Raw genomic sequence first — 24229 nt, 5'->3', positions numbered from 1 at the left:
AGCACCAGAAAAAACCCATGAGGAAATTAATATTTCTGTCTTCCAAGGAGGGTTTCAGTAGTGTATAGTAAATATGGTCTGGCGCTACTCATTGTACAATGAGGATAAAACAACATATTAAGTAACTGCTCATTCAGTGAGCACTGTCCATCCTGTGCAATTAATGAGGCAGGGGTCCTTACAAAAAAAAACGGTGATCATGTAATTAAAGACTATCATAATGCATACACACAAGGAGGCTGAATTAAGGTTGCATAGGCAAATTGAATTCTGACGTTTTCTAATTTCTGAGAGCTGATTTTGCAACATTAATGTTCTTTTAATGCAGGTTTTTGTATCTACTATATTGAGAATTGTATATAATATATGGGATTAATGAAATGTCTTCAAATACATTTGGTGGGTAGACACACCCTATAGTGGATTAGAAGTGGTGCCCCCCAGATTCCTGCAGGGGAAAAGAGTGAAGAGAAATTATTCTCTTTCTCAGGGGCTCTTAGAGGCAATGACTCAGACTCCCCTGAATTATTGGCCATCCCTCTTGCTCCCCTCACACACTCTACCCAAACACTTACCAGTGCAGGGGGTGTCAGATGTGTCTGAAGCAGAGCGGTAGTATCGGCTTTGGCAGGCACATTCGCTGGAGCCTGGCACTTGAGCGTGGCTGTGGGTGGGGCAGAGTCTGCAGGTGGCATCTCCCACATATGCTTTAAAGGAACCAGTGGGACAGGCTATGGGAAAGAAAACAGTGACAGATGAAAAGGGGGAACCAATTACTCCAGATCCCAGAAGGAACACATTCTCCTTCAGGCTGAGACCACACTGCTGATGGGAGAATCCTGTACTGACTGGCTGTGCCGTTTGTCACCCCACGGCAGGTCAGGCATTACCTCCTTTGAGCTGGGATATATGCCATTTCTCATCCCCACTAATGACTGAGACTACCATTAAAGTTGAAGTGGCGGTAGCAGGCCTCCCATCTCAATGTGATTTCTTAAACCTCTCTTGAAATCCCCAATCTGGAACGGACTAGGAGCTTCAAGGTGGATTCATTTGTGGATGGTTCAGAGAAAGGGTTTTATTATCTGAAATAGATTTGACTTCTATTACTGGCCAAGGAGCATTAGCAATGGAGATGGCTAAGAGAGTAACACTGAAACTAGCATGGAAATCTACCACATAGGAACACAAGCTGAGTAAAGGGTACAATACAGCAAAACCAACCCCCTATTTATAATATGATAGCAGGTTCTAGGATGCCACGTGGCAATGCAGGGCTCATGTGCTGAGTCACCCACATGTCAGGTGCTAAAGCCCTATTTCTGCTGACTCATGCTAGCAGGTGGGTCTTTCTAGGTCCAGTTCAGAATAAAACCGGTTCGAGTTTCCCTCTGAGGCAAAGGAAAATCCAATGAACAGCCACATTCAGGAGAAAGCTTAGTCTGAGGTTTCTGTTTGGTTGTTGTTATTTAAGTTCACAATCAAGTAAATTCCCAGGAAGGAGGTAAGCTTGGACTAGACATAACACATGTACCTAATGTTAGGAGTAGGGTGAGAATGTTGTCTTATTCCGCTATAATGAAGAATCTCCCTGATGGGTTTCCATGAGCAAAACAACTCGGGGGGGGGAGGAAAGCAGGACCAGGAGAAATAAAATGTGATAGATGGAGGGGGAGCGCTGTGTGTGTGTGTGGGGAATATACATACAGCTGTACGTATCAAAAAGTGTAAGACATGCACCGGAAGTGGACATATTGCATGGAATAACAACAATAAATAACCTTAGGAATGGCTTGGTGTATTGAGGGAATCCCAGCTCCCATCTCCACTGAAAATTATTGCTCGGAATTATTTACAACCCATGTAGTCACTGAGATGTGTAAGGAGTGACCACTGCAGCATGATTATTCACAAAGATGTCACTCTGTAAAAATGACATCGTGGCACGATTGAATGTGCTTCAGTTTACAAGATTTCTTTTTCCCTAACTGCCAGCCCTGGAAATTCTGCCTGGTCTTCGAGATTCAGTTGGTTCTTTTCTGGCTCATATATCATTCTCCACTTTGTTTCCTCTACTGGAATGTAGTCAGCAGTCCAGCTGATGTGCAAGACAGAAGAAAATGCAGCTCACTTTCATAGATTTTAAGGCCAGAAGGGACCTCTGTGATCATCTAGTCTGACCTCCTGTACACCACAGGCCATAGAATTTCACCCAGTGATTCCTGCATCAAGCTCATAACTTCTGGTTGCGCTAGAGTGATCTTTTAGAAAGATAATTAATTTTCATGTAAAGGTTTCAAGTGATAAAGAACCCACCACATCCCATGGTAAACTGTTCCAATGGTTAATTATGCTCACTTAAAATTTCTGCCTTATTCCTAGTCTAGTTTTTGTCTTTAGCCATTGGATCTGGTTATACCTTTGTCTGTTAAAGAGCCCTCTAACTAGCAGAAATCTTTTTCCCACGTAAGCACTTATAGACCATGATCAGGTAACCTCTTAACGTTCTTTGATAAACTAAATAGACTGAGCTTTAGTCTCTCACTGAAAGGCCAGTTTCCCTGACCCAAAACCATTCTTGTAACTCTTTTCTGAACTCTTTCCTGTTGTTCAAACACCCTTTTGAATCATGGACCCCAGAACTGGACGTTGTATTCCGGAAATGGTCTTGCCAATGTTGTATACAGAGGTAATACCACCTCCTGGCTCCTACTAAATATTCCCCTGCTTATGTATCTTAATATTCTGTATTCAATATACAGTATGGGCCCTATGTACACGGGAAAAAAAGTGCTACATTCTTGTTCAGGAAGAAGCAGGTTGCAGGCAAGGCTGACATATGCAGCATGTACACACAAACCCACTTAAGAGCCTTCTGTGTCACACTTTGCTTAGAAATTCAGTTAAATGTTATGGTGTAGCCAAGGCCTCTGTGTTCTTGGTTTAGACCACAGAATACATGTAAACCATCTACTGAGAATTTCAGGAGAAAATAAGATTCTCCCTGGGCTAGTTCCAGCTGTGGAAAAGGACACTGAAATGGTTTCATGCCCTGAGACTATGGAAATTCCAGAACTAGCTGGCACTAACACAATGGCAAGGGAAATTGCAAGAAAAATCACTAATGACTAATCATTGTCCTATTGCACCACCTAAGAAAGTATTGCTGGCATCTCTGCATAAACTGGGGGTAAAACAAAACAATTTGCTCACTGCTCAGAATGCACCAGAAATGTTACCGAACACCAACTCATTAAGGTCTCCACAGAATAGATGTATAAATGGTTAGCCTAGTAAAAACACATTCCCAGCCACAGGACAGAACAAGCCCCTGAATGAGCTTGCATGGTCAAGGTCAAAGCAATCCACCTTTCCTATGATAAGACTAGGTAGGTCATATATATGAGGAGAGTAATGAAGGAATACATTTAGATCAGTTTTGGATGTCTTCTAGTTATAATTCTAATTGTAATACTACTTAATACAGGAAGTGCCATTTGCACCACAACTACCCAGAATCCTGAACAGGAAGTTGGATGTGTACAATTCAAACAGTGTAAATAAAGCTTAGTGAATTGCTAGTGGCAAAGTTAATGGTCTCTGTCTTTCCTCAGAAATAACATTGTCTTTATTGTTCCACCTGTTTTTATTGCAAGAACAGCCAGGATTGATGGCAGGTGCATCTATAAAGGGGGGGGGGGAATAAATTAAGTCACATGGGATACAGTACACCAGATGTAATTCTATGTTGACTTCCAGCATCTTACTCACCCACTAGATGTCTCTATGTGCTATACAAAGTTCTAGGCAGAGTGTGGTTCCTTGCAAGTAAGGGAGACAACGCTGGAACACAAGCTCTGTGGAAGTCTATTTGTTTGTTCGCAAATTGCAGCCATGTTCTTTAATATACACTTCCTGTTTAAAAAGGCCTGTTTTTTCACATATCATGACACCAGAACTCGCTGACCTCTCAGACTTTATCTACTTTTTCCCTCCCTGAATAATCTTTTACACAATCTCAACACTTGGTGTGAAAGCCTTTTTTTCTGCAACTCCTGCTGTCTGGAACAGTGTCCCCAAAGCTCTCCACTTTATTAACTCACCATATCATTTCAAATATCATCTGGAAACATCTGATTTTGATCTTAGGACTGAATGCTTTAAATTCATTCCCTAGACAATATCTTTGAACTGCTCTTTCTTGTCATCTTTACAATACGCTGTCCACTGGCTGAAACTTGGACAGATGACTAGGGAGGAGTATAAAAATATTGATCAAGCAGGCAGGGATGTAATCAGGAAGACCAAAGCACAATTGGAGTTGCAGCTAGCAAAGGATGTGAAGAGTAACAAGAAGGGTTTTTACAGGTATGTTAGCAACAAGAAGAAGGTCAGAGAAAGTGTGGTACACTTACTGAATGTGGGAGGCAATCTAGTGACAGATGATGTGGAAAAAACTGAAATACTCAATGCTTTTTTTGCCTCAGACTTCACAGACAAGATCAGCTCCCAGGCTGCTGCACTGGGCAGCACAGTAAGGGGAGGAGGTGAGCAGCACTCAGTGGTGAAAGAACAGGTTAAGGACTATTTAGAAAAACTGGACACATGCACAAGTCCATGGGGCCGGATGCAATGAATTTGAGGGTGCTGAGGGAGTTGGCTGATGTGATTGCAGAGCCATTGGCCATTATCTTTGAAAACTCATAGTGATCAGTGGAGGTCCCGGATGATAGGAAAAAGGCAAATGTAGTGCCCATCTTTAAAAAAGGGAAGAAGGAGAATCTGGGGAACTACAGACCAGTCAGCCTCACCTCAGTCTCTGGAAAAATCGTGGAGCAGGCCCTCAAGGAATCCATTTTGAAGCACTTGGAGGAGAGGAAGGTGATCAGAAACAGTCAACATGGATTCACCAAGGGCAAGTCATGCCTGACCAACCTGATTGCCTTCTATGATGAGATAACTGGCTCTGTGGACATGATATACCTTGCCTTTAGCAAAGCTTTTGATACGGTCTCCCACAATATTCTTGCCAGCAAGTTAAAGAAGTATGGATTGGATGAATGGACTGTAAGGTGGATAGAAAGCTGGCTAGATCCAGTGGGTAGTGATCAACAGCTTGATATCTAGTTGGCAGCCAGTATCAAGCGGAGTGCCCCAGGGGTCGGTCCTGGGGCCAGTTTTGTTCAACATCTTTATTAATGATCTGGATGATGGGATGGTTTGCACCCTTGGCAAGTTCACAGATGACACTAAGCTGGGGGGAGAGGTAGATATGCTGGAAGGTAGGGATAGGGTCCAGAGTGACCTAGGCAAATTGGAGGATTGGGCCAAAAGAAATCTGATGAGGTTCAACAAGAACAAATGCAGAGTTCTGCACTTAGGATGGAAGAATCCCATGCACTGCTACAGGCTGGGGACCGACTGGCTAAGCAGCAGTTCTACAGAAAAGGACCTGGGGATTACAGTAGACGAGAAGCTGGATATCAGTCAGCAGTGTGCCCTTGTTGCCAAGAAGGCTAACGGCATATCGGGCTGCATTAGAAGGAGCATTGCCAGCAGATCAATGGAAGTGATTATTCCCCTCTATTTGACACTGGTGAGGCCGCATCTGGAGTACTGTGTCCAGTTTTGGGCCCCCCACTACTGAAAGGATGTGGACAAATTGGAGATAGTCCAGGGGAGGGAAACGGAAATGATTAGGGGGCTGGGGCACATAACTTATGAGGAGAGGCTGAGAGAACTGGGGCTTATTTAGTCTGCAGAAGAGAAGAGTGTGAGGGGATTTGATAGCAGCCTTCAACTACCTGAAGCGGGGGGGTTCCAAAAAGGATGGAGATAGGCTGTTCTCAGTGGTGGCAGATGACAGAACAAGGAGCAATGGTCTCAAGTTGCAGTGGGGGAGGTCTAGGTTGGATATTAGGAAACATTATTTCAGTAGGAGGGTGGTGAAGCACTGGAATGGGTTACCTAGGGAGGTGGTGGAATCTCCATCCTTAGAGGTTTTTAAGGCCTGGCTTGACAAAGCCCTGGCTGGGATGATTTAGTTGGTGTCGGTCCTGCTTTGAGCAGGGGGTTGGACTAGACCTCCTGAGGTCTCTTCCAACTTTATTCTTCTATGATTCTATATTTAACTCTGTTTATTATTTGAGAAACTTCAAGGACATACACAAAATAAAATTACATTATTGTTTAATGAACGCGTCAAGGTCAGTTATGAGCACCAGGACCTCTGTTGGATGGAATCAGAAATGTTCACCTGTGTGCCATAGGCACTATACGTCAAATAGAATGTTAGTTAGTTATTAAAGTTCAAGAAGTGAAGAACATGGGCTTTGGAGTAGGAGGTTCTGAGTTAAATCTCTGTCATTGCTATGAAATTCTGAGTGGTCTAGTGTGTGGAATAATGACAACCTTGACATCCTAGAGTTGGACATGGCTTTGTTACAATATTTATGAAAGTGACAAATTCATTTATTTAGTAATTGATGAGTTGCCAACAGCCATCAGTATTTGTTGAACTCTGATCAAGAATAAAACTAGTGGGTGACATCATGCCCTTGCAAGGCCTCAATCTAACAGTAACATTTTTCATATGAAGTGGAAACTGCCTCTACCCCTAAGCAAAGCATGGATCAGCAGTGTCAGAGATCTGTATACCCATTGCAGCTCCTTAAACTGGAAAAACGGGATTCCCCTACAATCTTGACACCAGCAATGAATATCATGGATCTTCAGTGTTTCTCTGTGTCTGGTAATCTTTCTTTTTTTGTGAGGACTGAATTTCTTCCCTATTTAGGGTTCCATGTGGCTGCTCTCCAGCTTTAAGAAACAGAAGACAGTGGAGTGTGAACAATGGCCCTTAATCTTCAGTAAGGATTGGTCTACACTTACCCCCCCAATTCGAACTAAGGTACGCAACTTCAGCTACGTGAATAACGTAGCTGAAGTCGAAGTACCTTAGTTCGAACTTACCTCGGTCCACACGCGGCAGGCAGGCTCCCCCGTCGACGCCGCGGTACTCCTCTCGTATAGCTGGAGTACCGCAGTCGACGGCGATCACTTCCTGGTTCAACTTATCGCGTCCAGACAAGACGCGATAAGTCGAACCCAGAACTTCGATTCCCAGCCGCCGAACTAGCGGCTGGGTGTAGACATACCCTTAGTTACACCACTTTTCCACCAATATAACTCCATGGACCTCAGTGCAGTGACACTGATGTCTCAGGCCTGGTATCTGGAAGCACTCACTGTGATGGCCAATTTGTTTCTTTGTACAAAATAATATTTGTTACAGACTGTTGGTTCAGCAGCCGCATTGTCATCCACAGTTAGAGACCTGGGGGCTAGGAATGGGCAGAAGATGGGCCAGAGGCAGACTGGGGGAACAGTACATTGTGATAGTTTCCCAGAGCTAGGTTGACCAGGTATTTGGTTTTCAACCAGAACACCCGGTCGAAAAGAGATCCTGGTGGGCCATTCACTGTCTGGTTGGAGCCGCCACGCAGCAGGGCTGGAGGCTCCCTGCTTAGCCTCCACGCTGTGCGGCTCCCGGGAAGCAGCCGGCATGTTCCCCCTCCAGCTCCTACTTGTAGGGGCAGCCAGGGAGGCTCCACGCACTGCCCCTGCCCCAAGTGCCACCCCCGCAGCTCCCATTGGCCAGGAGCTGCTTGAGGTAAGCACTACCTGAAGCCTGGATGCCCCACGCCCCAACCCCCTGCCCCAGCCCTGATCCCCTTCCCGCCCTCCAAACCTCTCAATCCCAGCTCAGAGCACACTCCTGCACCCCAAACCCCTCATCCTCAGCCCCACCCCAGAGCCCGCACCCCCAGACAGGGCCCTCAACCCCTCTTGCACCCCAGCCCCCTGAGCCAGCCAGGTGAAAATGAGTGAATGAGTGAAGTTGGGGAGAGCGAGCAACAGAGGGGCAGGGGGGTGGAGTGGTGGTGGGGGGCTAGGAGAAGGGGTGGGGCATGGGGAGGGCTTGGAAGAGAGGCAGGGCAGGGGGTGTTCGGTTTTGTGTGAGTAGAAAGTTGGCAACCCTACCCAAAGCTCCATTTACTCATGATACAAAATCCGATGCCACTACACAGTACATTGTGCAAATCTTCAGACTATGATTGTCACTCTCCTTTGTGTTCACTTTGAGCAGCAGTCCACTAGTTAACAAGGCTGCACTTAAATGCATGTGCAGGCTGCAGACATTAACACCCCTTTATAATGAAAAGGGGCAGTCCATACCTCTCAGAACCTTTTCTTCCAGCTGCCAGCAGGCTTTGATTGACATCACTGCATTGGTTACACATGATTCTTGCTTGCAATGTTATCTTCACAACCATAAAGGCCAGACTCTTTTTTTTTTTTTTTTTTTTTTTTATGAAAGCTTACAGATTCTGGCATACAATATGGCAGCCACCCCAGGGAAAAGGACCCTCTTACTAAACCACCTCAATTTGCCCCCTGGACAGCAGGCCCCTGATTTGTGTGTAATCAGTAACTACTGTTTGTTCTCAGGTGTGTTTGGAAGGGGCCAGAGAAGGTCCAGAAGGAGCAGCAATCCTCTCTCCAGACCATGTTTGTACAGCAATAAACAGAGTTTAAAAGAGGCTGAAGGGGAATGCTATGAGGAGCAGCAGGTGAAGTGAAATGCAACGAGCCCCTTTTTTAGCCTAGGTGGAAAGCTCTGTTTGGTCTCCTGGAATTCCTTGGGGAGAGATCATCATCCACCCTAGGATTTACTATAGCACTCTTGGCCACAGAATATAAGCGCTTCCCAGCAATGACCGTACTTAGCACCTTTTGCCCTTGGAGCTCAAAATGCTTTAGAAAGATGGGCTAAGTACGATCATTTCTACTTTACAAATGTGGGAAGTGAAGCACGGAAGGTAAGTGACTTGACTAATGTCACACACCAGATTAGTGTCTGAGCTTCCTGACTCCTAGGCCGGTCCTCTACGCACTGAAATAAGCTGTGTCCCATAGACAAGCAATATAGGTTCTTGCCTTGCACACACAGACTCTGGGGAGTGTGTTTGTGTGTAATTTGTTGAAGATTTTGTACCTACTTTGTAGATAATAAATTCAAGGGTATACTACTCAGAGAGCCTGACAATATTGGTTACTTGTGCCCTTCACTATTAAGCCAAATCCCAGGGAAAAGGGAACATTTTCACATGAGACAGTTTTGTTACATCCTTCTTTTGTATTGTCTTGTTTAACATATAAGCAGGGTGATGGCTGATGTAAGCTGCCGTGGCCTGGCTCACTGAATACATTACACACATGCAGGCCCCCTCCCCACCTGCAATTTCTTCTCAAACCAGGGGCAAACTAAAACGTCAAGTCACAGGCAAACTCCCGTTGGTTGTGGCAGCCACTCTGTCTGCCAGGTGCAGGAGGGGAGCTAGAAGGGAGGGATCTTTGCCTCCAGGCAGAGTCTGATTTCAGAACTGATCAGTGAAGCGGAGGTGAAATGATGAGGGACATTGTCCCCTCTGGGCGAGGCACCTGGGAAATAGGTTTGCAGCAGAAATAGTGAAGGCCACACCAAAAAAAAAAAAAAAAAGAATCTGTGTGGACAGAGACCCAACCATTCATCTTAGCCCCAAGGACAGAGGCAGCAATTCAAGAGCTATGGAGTTGACAGAGAAAGGAATACTGAGCACCACTGGGAGAGGGCTCTAGCCTATTTTTTAATTATTCAGTGGGACAAAATAATCATTACGTTGTCCTGCATGAAACTAGGGGCTCATGCTGGGATTTCCAGGAGGGATGGGGGCAGAGCCAGCTGGAAGGGGATCACACTGGCTGGATACCCCCATTTCTATGCCTCTGGGATTCCTACTCTCCTATTGACAGTCAAGAGGAAAAATAGCAACATGAAATCATACTGCAGGCAAAGCTGATTTGTGGAGATTAAATGTGATTCACAGATGTTCAAACCTCCCCCACCTTCCTAATGAAAAAATAATTGGAGAAAAATCACCATGACCTAAAATTTCTAGGTACTTACATTTTTCATTTTCAACCTTAGTCAAAGGGGCTGGATTGACAGCACTAGAGACAAATGGCCTCTCTGTATCCACAGAGCAGGTTCACCGTGGGCAGGGGCAGCAGCAGGGGAATACCCGCCCATACTGCCCCCAACCCCTGCTCACCTGCTCTTGGAGAGACTCCCTTCAGGGGGGAAGGGAGGGAGTCCCGGCTCCAGTAAAGAGGGTCATGGAGGTGGTTATTCGTGATATGGACATCTATCTCTCTATGACACTGACTGAGAACTACCAACTCATTTCACACAGGAGCCCTCAGATGGGAACAATGTTTGGTCACTGCCAACCTAAATAGTGTTTTCACAAGCATTTCCCCTCCCCCGTCTCTCGATGATCAGGATGGCAAGGGTTAAGTCTGAGAGAGCTAGAAGACAAATTCGACTGGCATCTGAATATTTAAAAGCCCATCTCCTTCTGCTCCAGCAGTCACAGCGAGCCCAGGGGCTGACATTCCACACAAACAGCCCAGCCCTGCCTGTTCAATGGCCCACTGCAGGATCCCACATCTCCCCCCCCTTCACAGCCTGATCAGATCTTCCATGTCTCATGCTACCCTAAGAGTAAGCTTAATTCTCCTCTCCCCGTGGAGGAATAACCAAGGGTCCATGCTCTTTTCCCCTGCGTTGTGACCCTGAGCAGTTTCTGTTAGTGAACACTACTCACCTGGGACAGTCATGGAGGAAATCCCAGCCTGATCTCCCGCCCCCCACCATCTGGTACATACACACGTGCCTTTAGTCTGACTCCACTGCAAGTTCAACCAGCCACAGAAAATACCTACCTGTACCAGTCAACTCCTACCACCCTGCTCAGCGGGGACAGCGCAGCCTGATCAGCTGCATGGTCCCAACACCCTGGATGAAAGCATGAGTGGAGCCCTCCTCAATTCCTGGTACCCAATGCCAGCACAGAGGGCTGGAGCCACAGTGCCTCGGGGGGCAGAGAGTGCTGCCTCTTCCCATTAAGTCAAGGGCAGCACTAGAGGAGAAGGCACAGTCAGGAAACGCACAAGTGCCTCCCTTTCTGTCGGCCTCGGTCTGCTCATGTCTCTTGGCATGGTGTCAGAATGCCAGTACGGCTCAGCTGGGCACTGCTCAGGCTTGGCACTGACCCATTTTCCCCGCTCCTCCTCCCCTCCCCCTTGTGCCTGCTTATCTTTCGGAACGAGTTCTGATGGGGAGGCTGGAGCGCCCCGCCACTGACTTGTATCAGTGACAAGTTTGGGGAATGGCGAGTCAGGTGGCAGAGGGTATGGGGGGAGCAGGGAAGGGACAGCACCAGCACAAAAGGAGACAGGCTCGGGGGAGGGAAGGAGAGAGAAAAAAACGAAACACAGGAACAGAGAGAAAGGCAATGATACAAAGCCAGACACACAGAGCAAGGGGGAGAGGATGCAGGGAGAGACAGACCAACAAAGGCAGAGCCAGCCATACAGACAGGCTTTCGGCAGCACCAGCAGTGGAGATTCTCAGACAAGAGGATACATATAGCACTCTTTGCTCAGATGCGGTTTGGATGTCGGCTGCCCTGGGCGTTGGGGCGGTGTGTGTGCTGCAAGAACAGGGAATGTTCCCCCAAGCTGATGTGATGCACTTTCCCAGGGAAGGGGAACTCTGCATCTGTTTGGGGAAAATCTGCATGCTTCTTCCCCTTTGAAAGCTGGTGTCTTGGGCTGGTACCCAGGTCTAATGCAACAGATGGGCCTGGGCGAGACCATGAGCACCCACTACAGGCTGGGACTGGGAGTGGGCCAGGTGCCAAGTCTACAGTGCTACTTGAGCTGCGAATTAGATGGGATGCCAGTGAGAGAAAACAGGGATAAAGGATTGAGAGCAGCACATCTGGGAAGTCGCTGCAGCTCCAGGACACCAGATGGATGGGGAGGGTGGCTCGAGTCTCTCGCGCACATGCACACACTTCCCCCTGTCTTCCTTTCAACATCACAAATAGCACAGGAGGCTTGGGCGACAGAGCACGGAAGGGGGAAGGGAGGGGAGATTATTGGATAGGATTTAATGGTTTTAATCAGAACTTTCTCTTCATCCTCCAATCTGCTTCCTGCCCGCTATGATATTATAAAGGAAGAGCACGGCGGGATTGGAGGGAGACCCCAAGATTGAATGTGGGTGAGGGGAGCCCAGGCAGCCCGGAAGTGGGAATCAGATTGTACAATATCCACAGGACAAAAAGAACAAACACAAGCTCCTTTGTGAATGAGAATATAAAGCAGGGAAGCAGATATAGACCAGCCCCAGCCCTCACTTATTCCCCCTAATATCTCAGGTGCACAGATGCAGTTTAGTGGGACTTCAAAGAAACACTCGGAGGAATGATAAATACACACAATTATCAAAAATAGCAATACATATAATTAGTTTTTAAAAGTACATCTTAGGGTTGTATCTAGCCAGAAGGTAGATAATACCCACAACTTCAGTGCTCAGTACCCATCAGGAAATGGTAGGCTGCAACTGTAAATGTAAATGGTAGGCTGCAACTGTGTTAAATTTACCATAGGAGAGGGGCACTATTCACCCAGACTTTCACCTACCAGGTATTTTAAGTGAATGCAGTGCAGGGGTTGCAGGGCTCCAAGCCATCTAACCCATAACTTGGAGTAAACAATCTGTGACACTCTTCGCCTCAGAGTAGCATCCTGGAACCCCCATATTCACCAGTGTGATATAATTGTATGTTTTGTACAAAGTATGCCTTGTGAGGTATCTTTTTAAAAGTCTTGATCTGTTGAACATAAATATCCTGTTGGATTGTATGTGCTATCATTGTATGTGGAGTTATGAAGTTTTGCTATATGCGTGTTACTGAAACATTTTGTGAGGTTGGGAACAACAAGCATTTCAGGTATGACAATGGAGTAGCCAGACAAGCTGATGGCCCATTAAAGGGAACCCACACTTCCAGCAGCCATTCCAGAAGGTTTCTCAGAGAAAGTACATAAACAATGGAGAATGCCTGACCAATGGGGGTGGACTCCCACATCACAAGCATAGATCTTTCCAGCAAGCTCAAAGAAACTATAGAAGGGGGGAAGGGATATGATCACTTGGCCTCCCTTCCCCCCTCCAACACCTGGAGGACAAAGACTTTGAATGGGGGAGGGTGGTCCCAGGCTGGAAGCTCCAACCTGCATTTGAGGATCTGTGACCTGTTTGTACCATCTTAGAATATCAGGGTTGGAAGGGACCTCAGAAGATCATCTAGTCCAACCCCCTGTTCAAAGCAGGACCAATCCCCAGACAGATTTTTGCTCCAGATCCCTAAATGGCCCCCTTAAGGATTGAACTTACAACCCTGGGTTTAGCAGGCTAATGCTCAAACCACTGAGCTATCCCCCCCTCTTCACGGTGAGATGCTGCTTGATTCAAATCCTGTTTAGTTTGTAGAACTCAGACTGCAAATTTATTTTTGTTTCTTAAATAACCAACTCTAATTTATACGCCTGCTACTTATAATCACTTAAAATCTACCTTTCTGTAGTTAATATATAAAACAGATTTATTACCTAAAACAGTGTGTTTTGGTTGATGTGCTTGGGAAATCTCAGATCAGTTTACAAAGGCTAGTGTGTGTCCTCTCCACATTGAGCGAGGGGTGGACTGGATAATGAACTTACACTGATCAGGCTTCTGACCAGGGCAAGACAATACAGTTGTGGGGAGCAAGGCTGGGGAGCTGGAGAATTGGCTGGAGCCTCTCTATTGTTGGTTCATGAGTGGCTGAGAGATCATTTATATAACTCAGCTGGGTGTGTCCCTGCCTGTGGATGTCTGTGTAAGTGCAATACCTGCCAGAGGTTTGTGATTTTTGCAACAGCATCACAGAGTCAGTGGGATACCCCAGCTTGGTGGAAGAGAAGGCTCAGCAGTCCCACAGTCCAGGTTGCACTCCAAAAACCCTGTCACACTGTCCTCACCCTACCCCTAGGACTCAGCTTGCTCTTCTGATTCTACCTCCTCATGAGGCCACAAAGTATCCCCCTATCCCATGAGCATAAGGCCTATCAGCAAAAGCCCACATCTTTTACTTCTGGGAACTGTTCCTTCTAGCCACACTGGAAAGTAGCCACAAGTTACCACAAACTAACGCCCTTACCAAGTGCTATCTCTAATTAATAAATCCTATTGAACTTAACTGCATCTCCAGTATGCTGTGAGGAAGGTGAAAAATTCCCCGGGCCTCTGCTGATTTGGCCCCTATGAGAAGGAAAAAGTCTGTCCTGACCCCAAAACAGGCAATCAGTCAGACCCACAGCATCTGCAAAACACGTCTCCGAGGAAACTAATACTGGGTGGGCAGGGAGGGGCTGCTTGAATGGAACAACAAGAGGCTCCACGTGGCCTGGGCTAGGGTTTAAATTAAGGAAAGGCAAGGACAAGGGACCAATCAGCTAACTGGATCTGTCCCAGTCACCTCCAGGCCCATCAAGTTTCCCATCCACTGAGGCGAATGGGTGGCATTCTCAGGGAGGAACCCTGGGACACAGGTAATTTTTTTTGTGTCCCCTCAGTTTCCCAAAGCCCCTGATCTTAATAAAGGGGGAAGAAGATAGGCTTAACAGCAGCATTTTGAACAGAATGTAGCAGAAGAGTATCTGAGTATAGGGAAGATGTCAGAGAAGGAAGTTGCAATAATCAAGTGCAAGATCAAACTGATGCTCAACATTTCTGTGATATACTGGGATGACTTTGGCCACTGCAGAAATGCAGCCACTTTTGGGGTGAAAGGCACCAACTGTTTAATAATAGCTTTGCTACCTTAGCTAACCCCATGGTGGGACACCAATTCTGTATTATTTATTAAATACTATCTGTGTGCATGGTGCTGTACAGACAGAAGATACAGGCCCAGATCCACAAAGGGACTTAAGTGTTGCAGCACCCAACTTTTAGGCACCTAGAACATAAGAGTGGCCATACTGGGTCAGACCAAAGGTCCATCTAGCCCAGTATCCTGTCTTCCGACACTGGCCAATGCCAGGTACCCCAGAGGAAATGAACAGAACAGGCAATCATCAAGTGATCTATCCCCTGTCACCCATTCCCAGATTCTGGCAAACAGAAGCTAGGGACACCATCCCTGCCCATCCTGGCTAATAGGAACAACACTGGAAAATCACAGGAACAGCATTGGGATCCGCAAAGCCTGAGTTAGGCACCTCGATACCTATACAATGAATGGGGAGAGGCAAGTGCCTTAGAATGCAATCCCCAAAAGCCAGGACACTGGGCAGGAGCTGCCTAAATTAGCCAATGGGGGATGTCCTAAGCCCTGCCCCTCTCAGGGAGATAGGCACCTAAGTCCCAGGCTGCAGGGAGGTGTCTAGCTCTGCTAGCAAGCCACAAATCAAGGGAAGATAGGTGCTCCTCTGCCTAGCTTATGTGCAGGGCACAATCCAGTAGGTATGCTCAATTGCTGCCTAACAGCTGAGTGGGAAGGAGGAGAAGGCTGCCTAACAGCAGTAGGAGGAGGCACTCCTACCTCACGTATAAAGGCTAGCCCAGGGATTAGAGCAGGGGTCTCAAACACACGGGGTGATCTTCTGCGGCCCGCGAGCCCCTCGCAGCCCCCCTGCCCTCCCCCAGTGTTTACCAGAGCGGCTCCGGCCGGACATGCACCAGGGGCAGGGCATGCTCCCTGCCTGCCTGCTCTGCCCTGCGCAGCTCCGGGAAGAGGCTGGAACATGGGCAAGGGGGGGCGGAGGGGCTGTGTGTGGCTGTTGCTTCAGGCAGCGCCCCCAGGAGCTCCAATTGGCCGGGAACGGGGAACTGCGGCCAATGGGAGCTGCTGGCGGCGGTGGCTCAAGCAACAGAAACACACAGCCCCTCCGCCCCCCCTTCCCCACGTTCCAGCCTCTTGCGGGGGCAGGGCAGACAGGCAGGGAGGCAGGGAGCCTGCCCTGCCCCCAGTACGCGCCGGGCCAGATCCTGCCCCCCGAACCCCTCCTGCAGCCGAACCCCCTGCCCTGAGCCCCCTGCCGCACCCTGCACCCCGACCCCCTGCCCTGAACCCCCTGCCGCACCCCGCACTCCTCTTGCACCCCAACCCACTGCCCTGATCCCCCTGCCACACCCCGTACCCCTCCTGCACCCCGACCCCCTGCCCTGAGCCCCCTGCCGCACCCCGCACTCCTCTTGCACCCCAACCCCCTGCCTTGAGCCCCCTGCCGCACCCTGACCCCTTGCTGTACCCCTCACCCCTCCTGCACCCCACACCCCAACTCCCTGCCCTGAGCCCCCACCACACCCCACACCCCTCCTGCACCCCCTGGGGGCAGGGAGGGGGCAGAGTTGGGGTGGGGATTTCGGGGAAGGGGTTGGAATGGGGGCAGGGAAGGGGTGGGAAGAGGCGGGGCAGGGGCGGGGCCTCATGGAAGGGGTGGAGTGGGGGCAGGGCCGAGGGCGGCGGGGGGAAGGTATCAGTAATGCGGCCCTCGGGCCAATGTACAATGTGGCCCTCATGGTCATTTGAGTTTGAAACCCCTGGATTAGAGAATTCACCACTTCAAGTCCCTACTCTGCTTGATGAGAAGGGATTTGAACAGGGATCTACCATCTCTCAGGGGAGTGCTCTAACCACTGGATTATAGAGTCACTCTTACTTTTTCTCTGGCCCAATTGATATTTAATTAAAGTGGAACAACTTCAACAGGAGAGATTGAGGGAGCCCATATCAGAATATCCCAAAGTCCAGTGGTTAGAGCATTCCTCCAAGTTCAAATCCCTTCTCCTCAAGCAGGAGGGGACCTGAACCAGGGATTTCCCACATCCTGGGTGAGTACCCTAACAGACGTAAAGGTTATAAGTAAGTGGGGGGAAGGAAGCGCTCTTTTTCCCCCCCCCTGCCCCTGTGGCCAGTGTATGGAATTAGGAGGCATATGAGCACACCTACCAGATTGGGCCCTGTGTGTGAGTTAGGTGGAGAAATACCTCTCTCTACCCACTTCATGGATCGCTCTGAGGTTTAGGTGGAGATAGGCAGCTGGAGACCTAGAGAGAGGCAGGTGTGTGCATTCTCAGAGGCAATGACATAGGCTTCTAGGGAACATTTATAATGAAAACTAAGGTGCTGAGTGAGTTTAGGCATTTACAGGGCTAGTGGCAGCCAAGCAGAAGTTTTATGGATCGCAGTGGGGGGAGGGATAGCTCAGTGGTTTGAACAAGGTTGTGAGTTCAATCCTTGAGGGGGCCGTTTAGGGATCTGGGGCAAAAATCTGTCTGGGGATTAGTCCTGCTTTGAGCAGGGGGTTGGACTAGATGACCTCCTGAGATCCCTTCCAGCCCTGATAGTCTATGATAAAAATAGGATTTAGGTGCCTAAATCTGGAGATTAGGAGCCTAAATACCTTTGTGGATCCAGGCTATAGTCCCTGCCACAAGGTGGTTACAAATTAAATTGAAGCACAGGAGAACAATGAGAACAACAGATGTGATGGAATGTATAAGACAGAGTCAGTTTGACAATATCACTTTGGGGCAGGAAGCTACCAGAGGTTCCCCTAGGATAGTGCTTGGGGTGTGCTAACGACCCCCAGGATCCAATTTGGATTAAAGTCTTTAATGAAATAAATACTACTGGGAATTGTGTGATTATGGGAGATTTTGACTTCTCAGATATAGATTAGAGGACAAGTGCTACTAATAATAGTAGGGCCCAGATTTTCCTGGATGTGATAGTTCATAGATAAGGCTATGGAATCCGTGACTTCAGCCCCGGCAGCTTGAAGCTGCAGGGTCCCACAGCCTCCCGCAATGGCAGGGAGCTGTGAGGTACCCCCACCACCTGAGGCAGCAGTGCCCCAAAGCTCCCAGCCACCATGGACGGGGGGGGGGGGGCGCCCCGCCCCTCCCCGGCTGCCACGTTCAGCATGGGGGACCCCAGCAGCTCCCGACAGCCGCCAGTGGCGGGGGATCCCCACAGCTACCCAGCCGCTGGTGGCGGCATGGGGGACCCCTGAGCTACCCAGCTGCTGCTGCGGTTGCAGGGGGATTTCCGCAGTGGCAGCAGGGGGACCCTGCAGCTCCCAGCCACAGGTGGGGGGAGGGGGGCCTGGAGCTCCCAGCTGCAGGTGTGGGAGGGGCCCTGGAGCTCCCAGCCACCAGGCATCTGCCAGCTCCTTCCCATTTTATCATATTTTTAGTAAAAGTCAAGGACAGGTCATGAGCTTCCGTGAATTTTTCTTTATTGCCCGTGACCTGTGCCCGACTTTTACTAAAAATATCTGTGACAAAATCTTAGCCTTACTCACAGATTTCTTCACCAAATAGTTGCTGAACTTACAAGAGGTGATGCCATTTTAGACTTGGTATTGGTGAGTATTGAGGACCGCATAGAAGAACTGGTTGTAGGGGAAAACCTTGGTTTGAGTGATCATGAGCTAATTCCATTTAAATTAAATGAAAGGGCAAACAAAAATACAGGGAGTCCTCGGACTTACGACGCCCAAATTACGTCAGATGCCACTTACGACACTTTTCAATTGACTGCCCGCTTCACCCCTACAATGCTTGTTTCGCACTTATGACTCTCGATTTGCATAAAGTTCGCTTGAAATCACTTCCTGGTTGCGTTTAGGGTGACCAGATGTCCCAATTTTATAGGGACAGTCCCGATTTTTGGGTCTTTTTCTCATATAGGCTCCTATTACCCCCCAACCACTGACCCGGTTTTTCACATTTGCTGTCTGGTCACCATAGTTGCGTTATACTGGTATGGAGCTGGAAGGGGTTGCTTCTGATTGGCTTTGAGGCAGCAGGGTAGCTTGTTGCCGGGTAGGGTTGCTGCTTGTTTTTGATTGGCTCCCGCCCCCGGCTCAGCCAATCAGAAAGCTTGAACAGTGATTGGCTGAGGCTTAGCACGTGTGCCGTTCTCCCTGGCTTTCTGAGCCTGGGTTGCCAACATTCTGAGCAGCATATGTGAGTTTATATGTCTATTTGAATGCTGTTTACAAAATACAGTGTACAGTAAATACATTGATGTCGCAACATTAGTCATCTATAATTCATTTAGTACAAAAATCTGGGTTATTGTGGTGAAAATAGTGTATCCAGCCTTGGTTCAGGAACCAATCCCCCCTTCATACCATTGATTCCTATGGGAAAAGCGGTTTTTACTTACAACGTTTCGACTTACAACGCAATTCTGAGGAACGAATTGTGTCATAAGTCTAAGGACTCCCTGTAGGTCTGCAACTACGGTCCCTGATTTCATAAGGGCACACTTTAAAAATTAAAGGCGTTAGTTAGGGAAGTGGACTGGATTGAAGAACTCAAGGATCTGGATGTGGAGGAAGCTTGGACTTATTTTAAGTGCAAGTTGCAGAAAATATCTGAAGCCTGAATCCCAAGCAAGGGAAAAATATTCATAGCGAAGAGTTGCAGACCAAGCTGGATGAGCAAGCATCTCAAACAGTTTATTGAGAGACAGCAGAAAGCCTACAAGGAGTGGAAGATGGAATGGATCAGCAAAGAAAGCTACCTCTTGGAGGTCAGAAAGTAGATGGGAAAAAATGAAAACTGACCAAAGCCAAGCAGAGTTGGCTCTTGCAAAGGGAATTAAAACCAATAGCAAAAAGTTCTATAGCAATATAAATAAAAAGAAAACAAGGAAAGAAGAAGTGGGACCGCTAAACACTGAGGATGGGGTGGAGACTGAAGATAATCTAGGCACGGCCCAACATCTAAACAAATACTTTGCCTCAGTTTTTAATAAGGGTAATGAGGAGTTTAGGGGTAGTGGCAGCATGGCTCATATAAATGAGGATATGGAAGTAGAAATTACCACATGCAAGGTGGAAGTCAAACTCAAACAGTTTAATGGGACCAAATTGGGAGGCTCAGATAATCTCCATCCCAGAATATTAAAGGAATTGGCACATAAATTTGCAAGCCCAATAGCAAGGATTTTTAATGAATCGTAAACTCGGGGGTCACACCCATGACTGGAGAATTGCCTAAATAGTACCTATTTTTAACAAAGGGGGAACAATGATCTGGGAAACTATGGGCCTGGTAGGTTGACCTCAATTGTATGCAAAGTCTTAGAACAAATTTTGAAAGAGAAAGTAACTAAGGACATAGAGGTACATGAAAATTGGGATAAAATACAACAGGTTTTACTAAAGGTAGATCCTGCCAGACCAACCTGATCTCTTTGTTTGAGAAGATAACTGATTTTTTAGACAAAGGAAATGCAGTAGAACCAATGTACCTGGATTTCAGTAAGGCATTTGATACAGTTCCACATGGGAAATTATTAGTTAAACTGGAGAAGATGGGGATTAATATGAGAATTGAAAGGTGGATAAGGAACTGGTTAAAGTGGAGACTACAATGGGTCATACTGAAAGGTGAACTGTCAGGCTGGAGGGAGGTTACTAGTGGAGTTCCTCAAGAATTAAAATAGAATCATAGACTTTAAGGTCAGAAGGGACCATTATTGATCATCTAGTTTGACCTCCTGCACAACGCAGGCCACAGAATCTCACCCACCCACTCCTGTATCAAACCTGTGTCTGAGCCACTGAAGCCCTCAAATCATGGTTTAAAGACTTCAAGGTGCAGAGAATCTTCCAGCAAGTGACCCATGCCCCACGCTGCAGAGGAAGGCGAAAACCCCCCAGGGCCTCTGCCAATCTGCCCTGGAGGAAAATTCCTTCCTGACCCCAAATATGGCAATCAGCTAAACCCTGAGCATGTGGGCAAGACTCACCAGCCAGACACCCAGGAAAGAATTCTTTGTAGTAACTCAAATCTCACCCCATCTAACATCCCATCACAAGCCATTGGGCATATTTACCGCTAATAGTAAAAGACCAATTAATTGGCAAAATTAGGCTATCCCATTATACCATCCCCTCCATAAACTTATCAAGCTTAGTCTTGAAGCCAGATATGTCTTTTGCCCCCACTGCTCCCCTTGGAAGGCTGTTCCAGAACTTCACTCCTCTGATGGTTAGAAACCTTCGTCTAATTTCAAGTCTAAACTTCCTGATGGCCAGTCTATATCCATTTGTTCTTGTGCCCACATTGGTACTGAGCTTAAATAATTCCTCTCTCTCCCTCGTATTTATTCCTCTGATATATTTATAGAGAGCAATCATATCTCCCCTCAGCCTTCTTTTGGTTAGGCTAAACAAGCCAAGCTCTTTGAGTCTCCTTTCATAAGCCAGGTTTTCCATTCCTCGGATCATCCTAGTAGCCCTTCTCTGTACCTGTTCCAGTTTGAATTCATCCTTCTTAAACATGGGAGACCAGAACTGCACACAGTATTCCAGATGAGGTCTCACCAGTGCCTTGTATAATGGTACTAACACCTCCTTATCTCTACTGGAAATACCTCGCCTGATGCATCCCAAGACCACATTAGCTTTTTTCATGGCCATATCACATTGGCGGCTCATAGTCATCCTGTGATCAACCAATACTCCAAGGTCCTTCTCCTCCTCTGTTACTTCCAACTGATGTGTCCCCAGCTTATAACAATAATTCTTGTTATTAATCCCTAAATGCATGGCCTTGCACTTTTCACTATTAAATTTCATCTTATTACTATTACTCCAGTTTACAAGGTCATCCAGATCTTCCTGTATGATATCCCGGTCCTTCTCTGTATTGGCAATACCGCCCAGCTTTGTGTCATCCGCAAACTTTATTAGCACATTCCCACTTTTTGTGCCAAGGTCAGTAATAAAAAGATTAAATAAGATTGGTCCCAAAACCGATCCCTGAGGAACTCCACTAGTAACCTCCCTCCAGCCTGACAGTTCACCTTTCAGTACGACCCGTTGTAGTCTCCCCTTTAACCAGTCAGTTCCTTATCCACCTTTCAATTTTCATATTGATCCCCATCTTTTCCAATTTAGCTAATAATTCCCCATGTGGAACCGTATCAAATGCCTTACTGAAATCAAAGTAAATTAGATCCACTGCATTTCCTTTGTCTAAAAAATCTGTTACCTTCTCAAAGAAGGAGATCAGGTTGGTTTGGCATGATCTACCTTTTGTAAAACCATGTTGTATTTTGTCCCAATTACCATTGACCTCAATGTCCTTAACTACTTTGTCCTTCAATTTTTTTCCCAAGACCTTGCATACTACAGATGTCAAACTAACAGGCCTGTAGTTGCCCGGATCCCTTTCCCCCCCCTTTCTTAAAGATAGGAACTATGTTAGCAATTCTTCAGTCATACGGTACAACCCCTGAGTTTACAGATTCATTAAAAATTCTTGCTAATGGGCTTGCAATTTCATGTGCCAGTTCCTTTAATATTCTTGGATGAAGATTATCTGGGCCCCCCGATTTAGTCCCATTAAGCTGTTCGAGTTTGGCTTCTACCTCGGATGTGGTAATATCTACCTCCATATCCTCATTCCCATTTGTCATCCTACCATTATCCCTAAGCTCCTTATTAGTCTCATTAAAGACTGAGGGAAAGTATTTGTTTAGATATTGGGCCATGCCTAGATTATCCTTAACCTCCACTCCATCCTCAGTGTTTAGCGGTCCCACTTCTTCTTTCTTTGTTTTCTTCTTATTTATATGGCTATAGAACCTTTTACTATTGGACCCTTTGCAAGGTCCAAGTCTACATGGCTTTTGGCCTTTCTCACTTTATCCCTACATGTTCTGACCTCTATAAGGTAGCTTTCCTTGCTGATCACTCCCATCTTCCACTCCTTGTAGGCTTTCTGCTTTTTCTTAATCACCTCTCTGAGATGCTTGCTCATCCAGCTTGGTCTACAACTCCTGCCTATGAATTTTTTCCCCTTTCTTGGGATGCAGGCTTCTGATAGTTTCTGCAACTTTGACTTGAAGTAATTCCAGGCCTCCTCCGCCTTTAGATCCCCAAGTTCTACAGTCCAATCCACTTTCCTAACTAATTTCCTTAATTTTTTAAAGTTAGCCCTTTTGAAATCAAAAAAGCTAGTCACAGATCTATTTTTGTTTATCCTTCCATTTAGTTTAAACTGAAGTAGCTCATGATCCCTTGAACCAAGGTTGTCCCCTACAACCATTTCTTCTATGAGGTCCTCACTACTCACCAAAACCAAATCTAAAATGGCATCCCCTCTTGTTGGTTCAGCAACTACTTGGTGAAGGAATTCATCAGCTATCGCATCTAGGAAAATCTGAGCCCTATTATTATTATTAGCACTTGTCCTCCAGTCTATATCTGGGAAGTTAAAGTCTCCCATGATCACACAATTCCCATTAGAATGTACTTCATTAAAAACATTTAAAAGGTCTCTATCCATATCCAAATCAGCTCCCGGTGGTCTATAGCACACCTCAAGCACTATCTCAGGGGAGGCTCTAGTGCAGGGATCGGCAACCTGTGGCACGCGTGCCAAAGACAGCATGTGAGACGATTTTTGATGGCACGCTACTGCCTGCCGGGCTCCTGGCCCCACTCAGCCCCCCCGCCCACCGATTTCTCCTGCGGGGGCAGGAGGCAGAAGCTTGGTCCTGCCAAGCTCCCCTCTCCCCCGCTTCTTCCCACAGCGTGGTGCTTTCCTGCCCCTCCCCCTCCCTGCCGCCGATCAGCTGATCGCCCTTGCGAGGGGGAGGGGGAGCAGAGCAGAGCCTAGCCGCAGCGTGCTCGCTGCTCCGGGGAGGAGGCAGAGAAGAGATGGACACGGGGCCCTGGGGAAAGAGGTGGGGATGGGGCATATCCCCTCCAGCCCCCTGCCGTGAGCACCCCCAAGAGCCGAGCACCCCAGCCCTCTGCCCTGACCCCTGAACCCCCAGCCCTCTGCCCTGACCCCTGAGCCCCCCCAAACACGCAGCCCTCTGCCCTGACCCATGACCCCCACACACACACACCCAGCCTTCTGCCCTGACTCCTGCACCCCCTCACACACCTCCAGCCCCCGTTCTGACTCCTGCACCCCCAAACATACCCAGTCCCCCCACACCCCATGCCCTGACTCTTGCACACACACCCCTCACATCTCCACCCTGAGCACCAAACGGGAGCTCCTGCACCCCCCCATTCCCACCTGCACCCCCAGTCTGGGGTCCCTGCCCTGACCCCTGAACCCCCCACACACACACCCAGCTCTCTGCCCTGACCCCTGCATCTCCCCACACACGCCCAGCCTTCTGCCCTGACCCCTGCTCCCCCCCCCCCCCCCCCCCCCCCCCCCCCCCCCCCCCCCCCCCCC

General features: G+C 47.7%; 1 protein-coding gene across 1 annotated transcript in view; it reads right to left on the bottom strand.

The window, feature by feature from the left end:
• LOC112118225 (ephrin type-B receptor 5) overlaps nucleotides 1–24229 on the bottom strand; it is a 97951-nt gene that overhangs the window by 36564 nt on the left and 37158 nt on the right. The window contains exon 3 of the mRNA XM_026660232.1: nucleotides 576–731. Coding sequence (XP_026516017.1) covers nucleotides 576–731 — 156 coding nt within the window. The remainder of the gene's footprint in view (nucleotides 1–575; nucleotides 732–24229) is intronic.

The sequence above is a fragment of the Terrapene carolina genome, unplaced genomic scaffold, assembly GCF_002925995.2.
Source record: "Terrapene carolina triunguis isolate 2854851 unplaced genomic scaffold, T_m_triunguis-2.0 Scaffold740, whole genome shotgun sequence".
Taxonomy (NCBI): Eukaryota; Metazoa; Chordata; order Testudines; family Emydidae; genus Terrapene; species Terrapene triunguis.
This window is presented reverse-complemented; position numbering and strand designations above follow the sequence as displayed.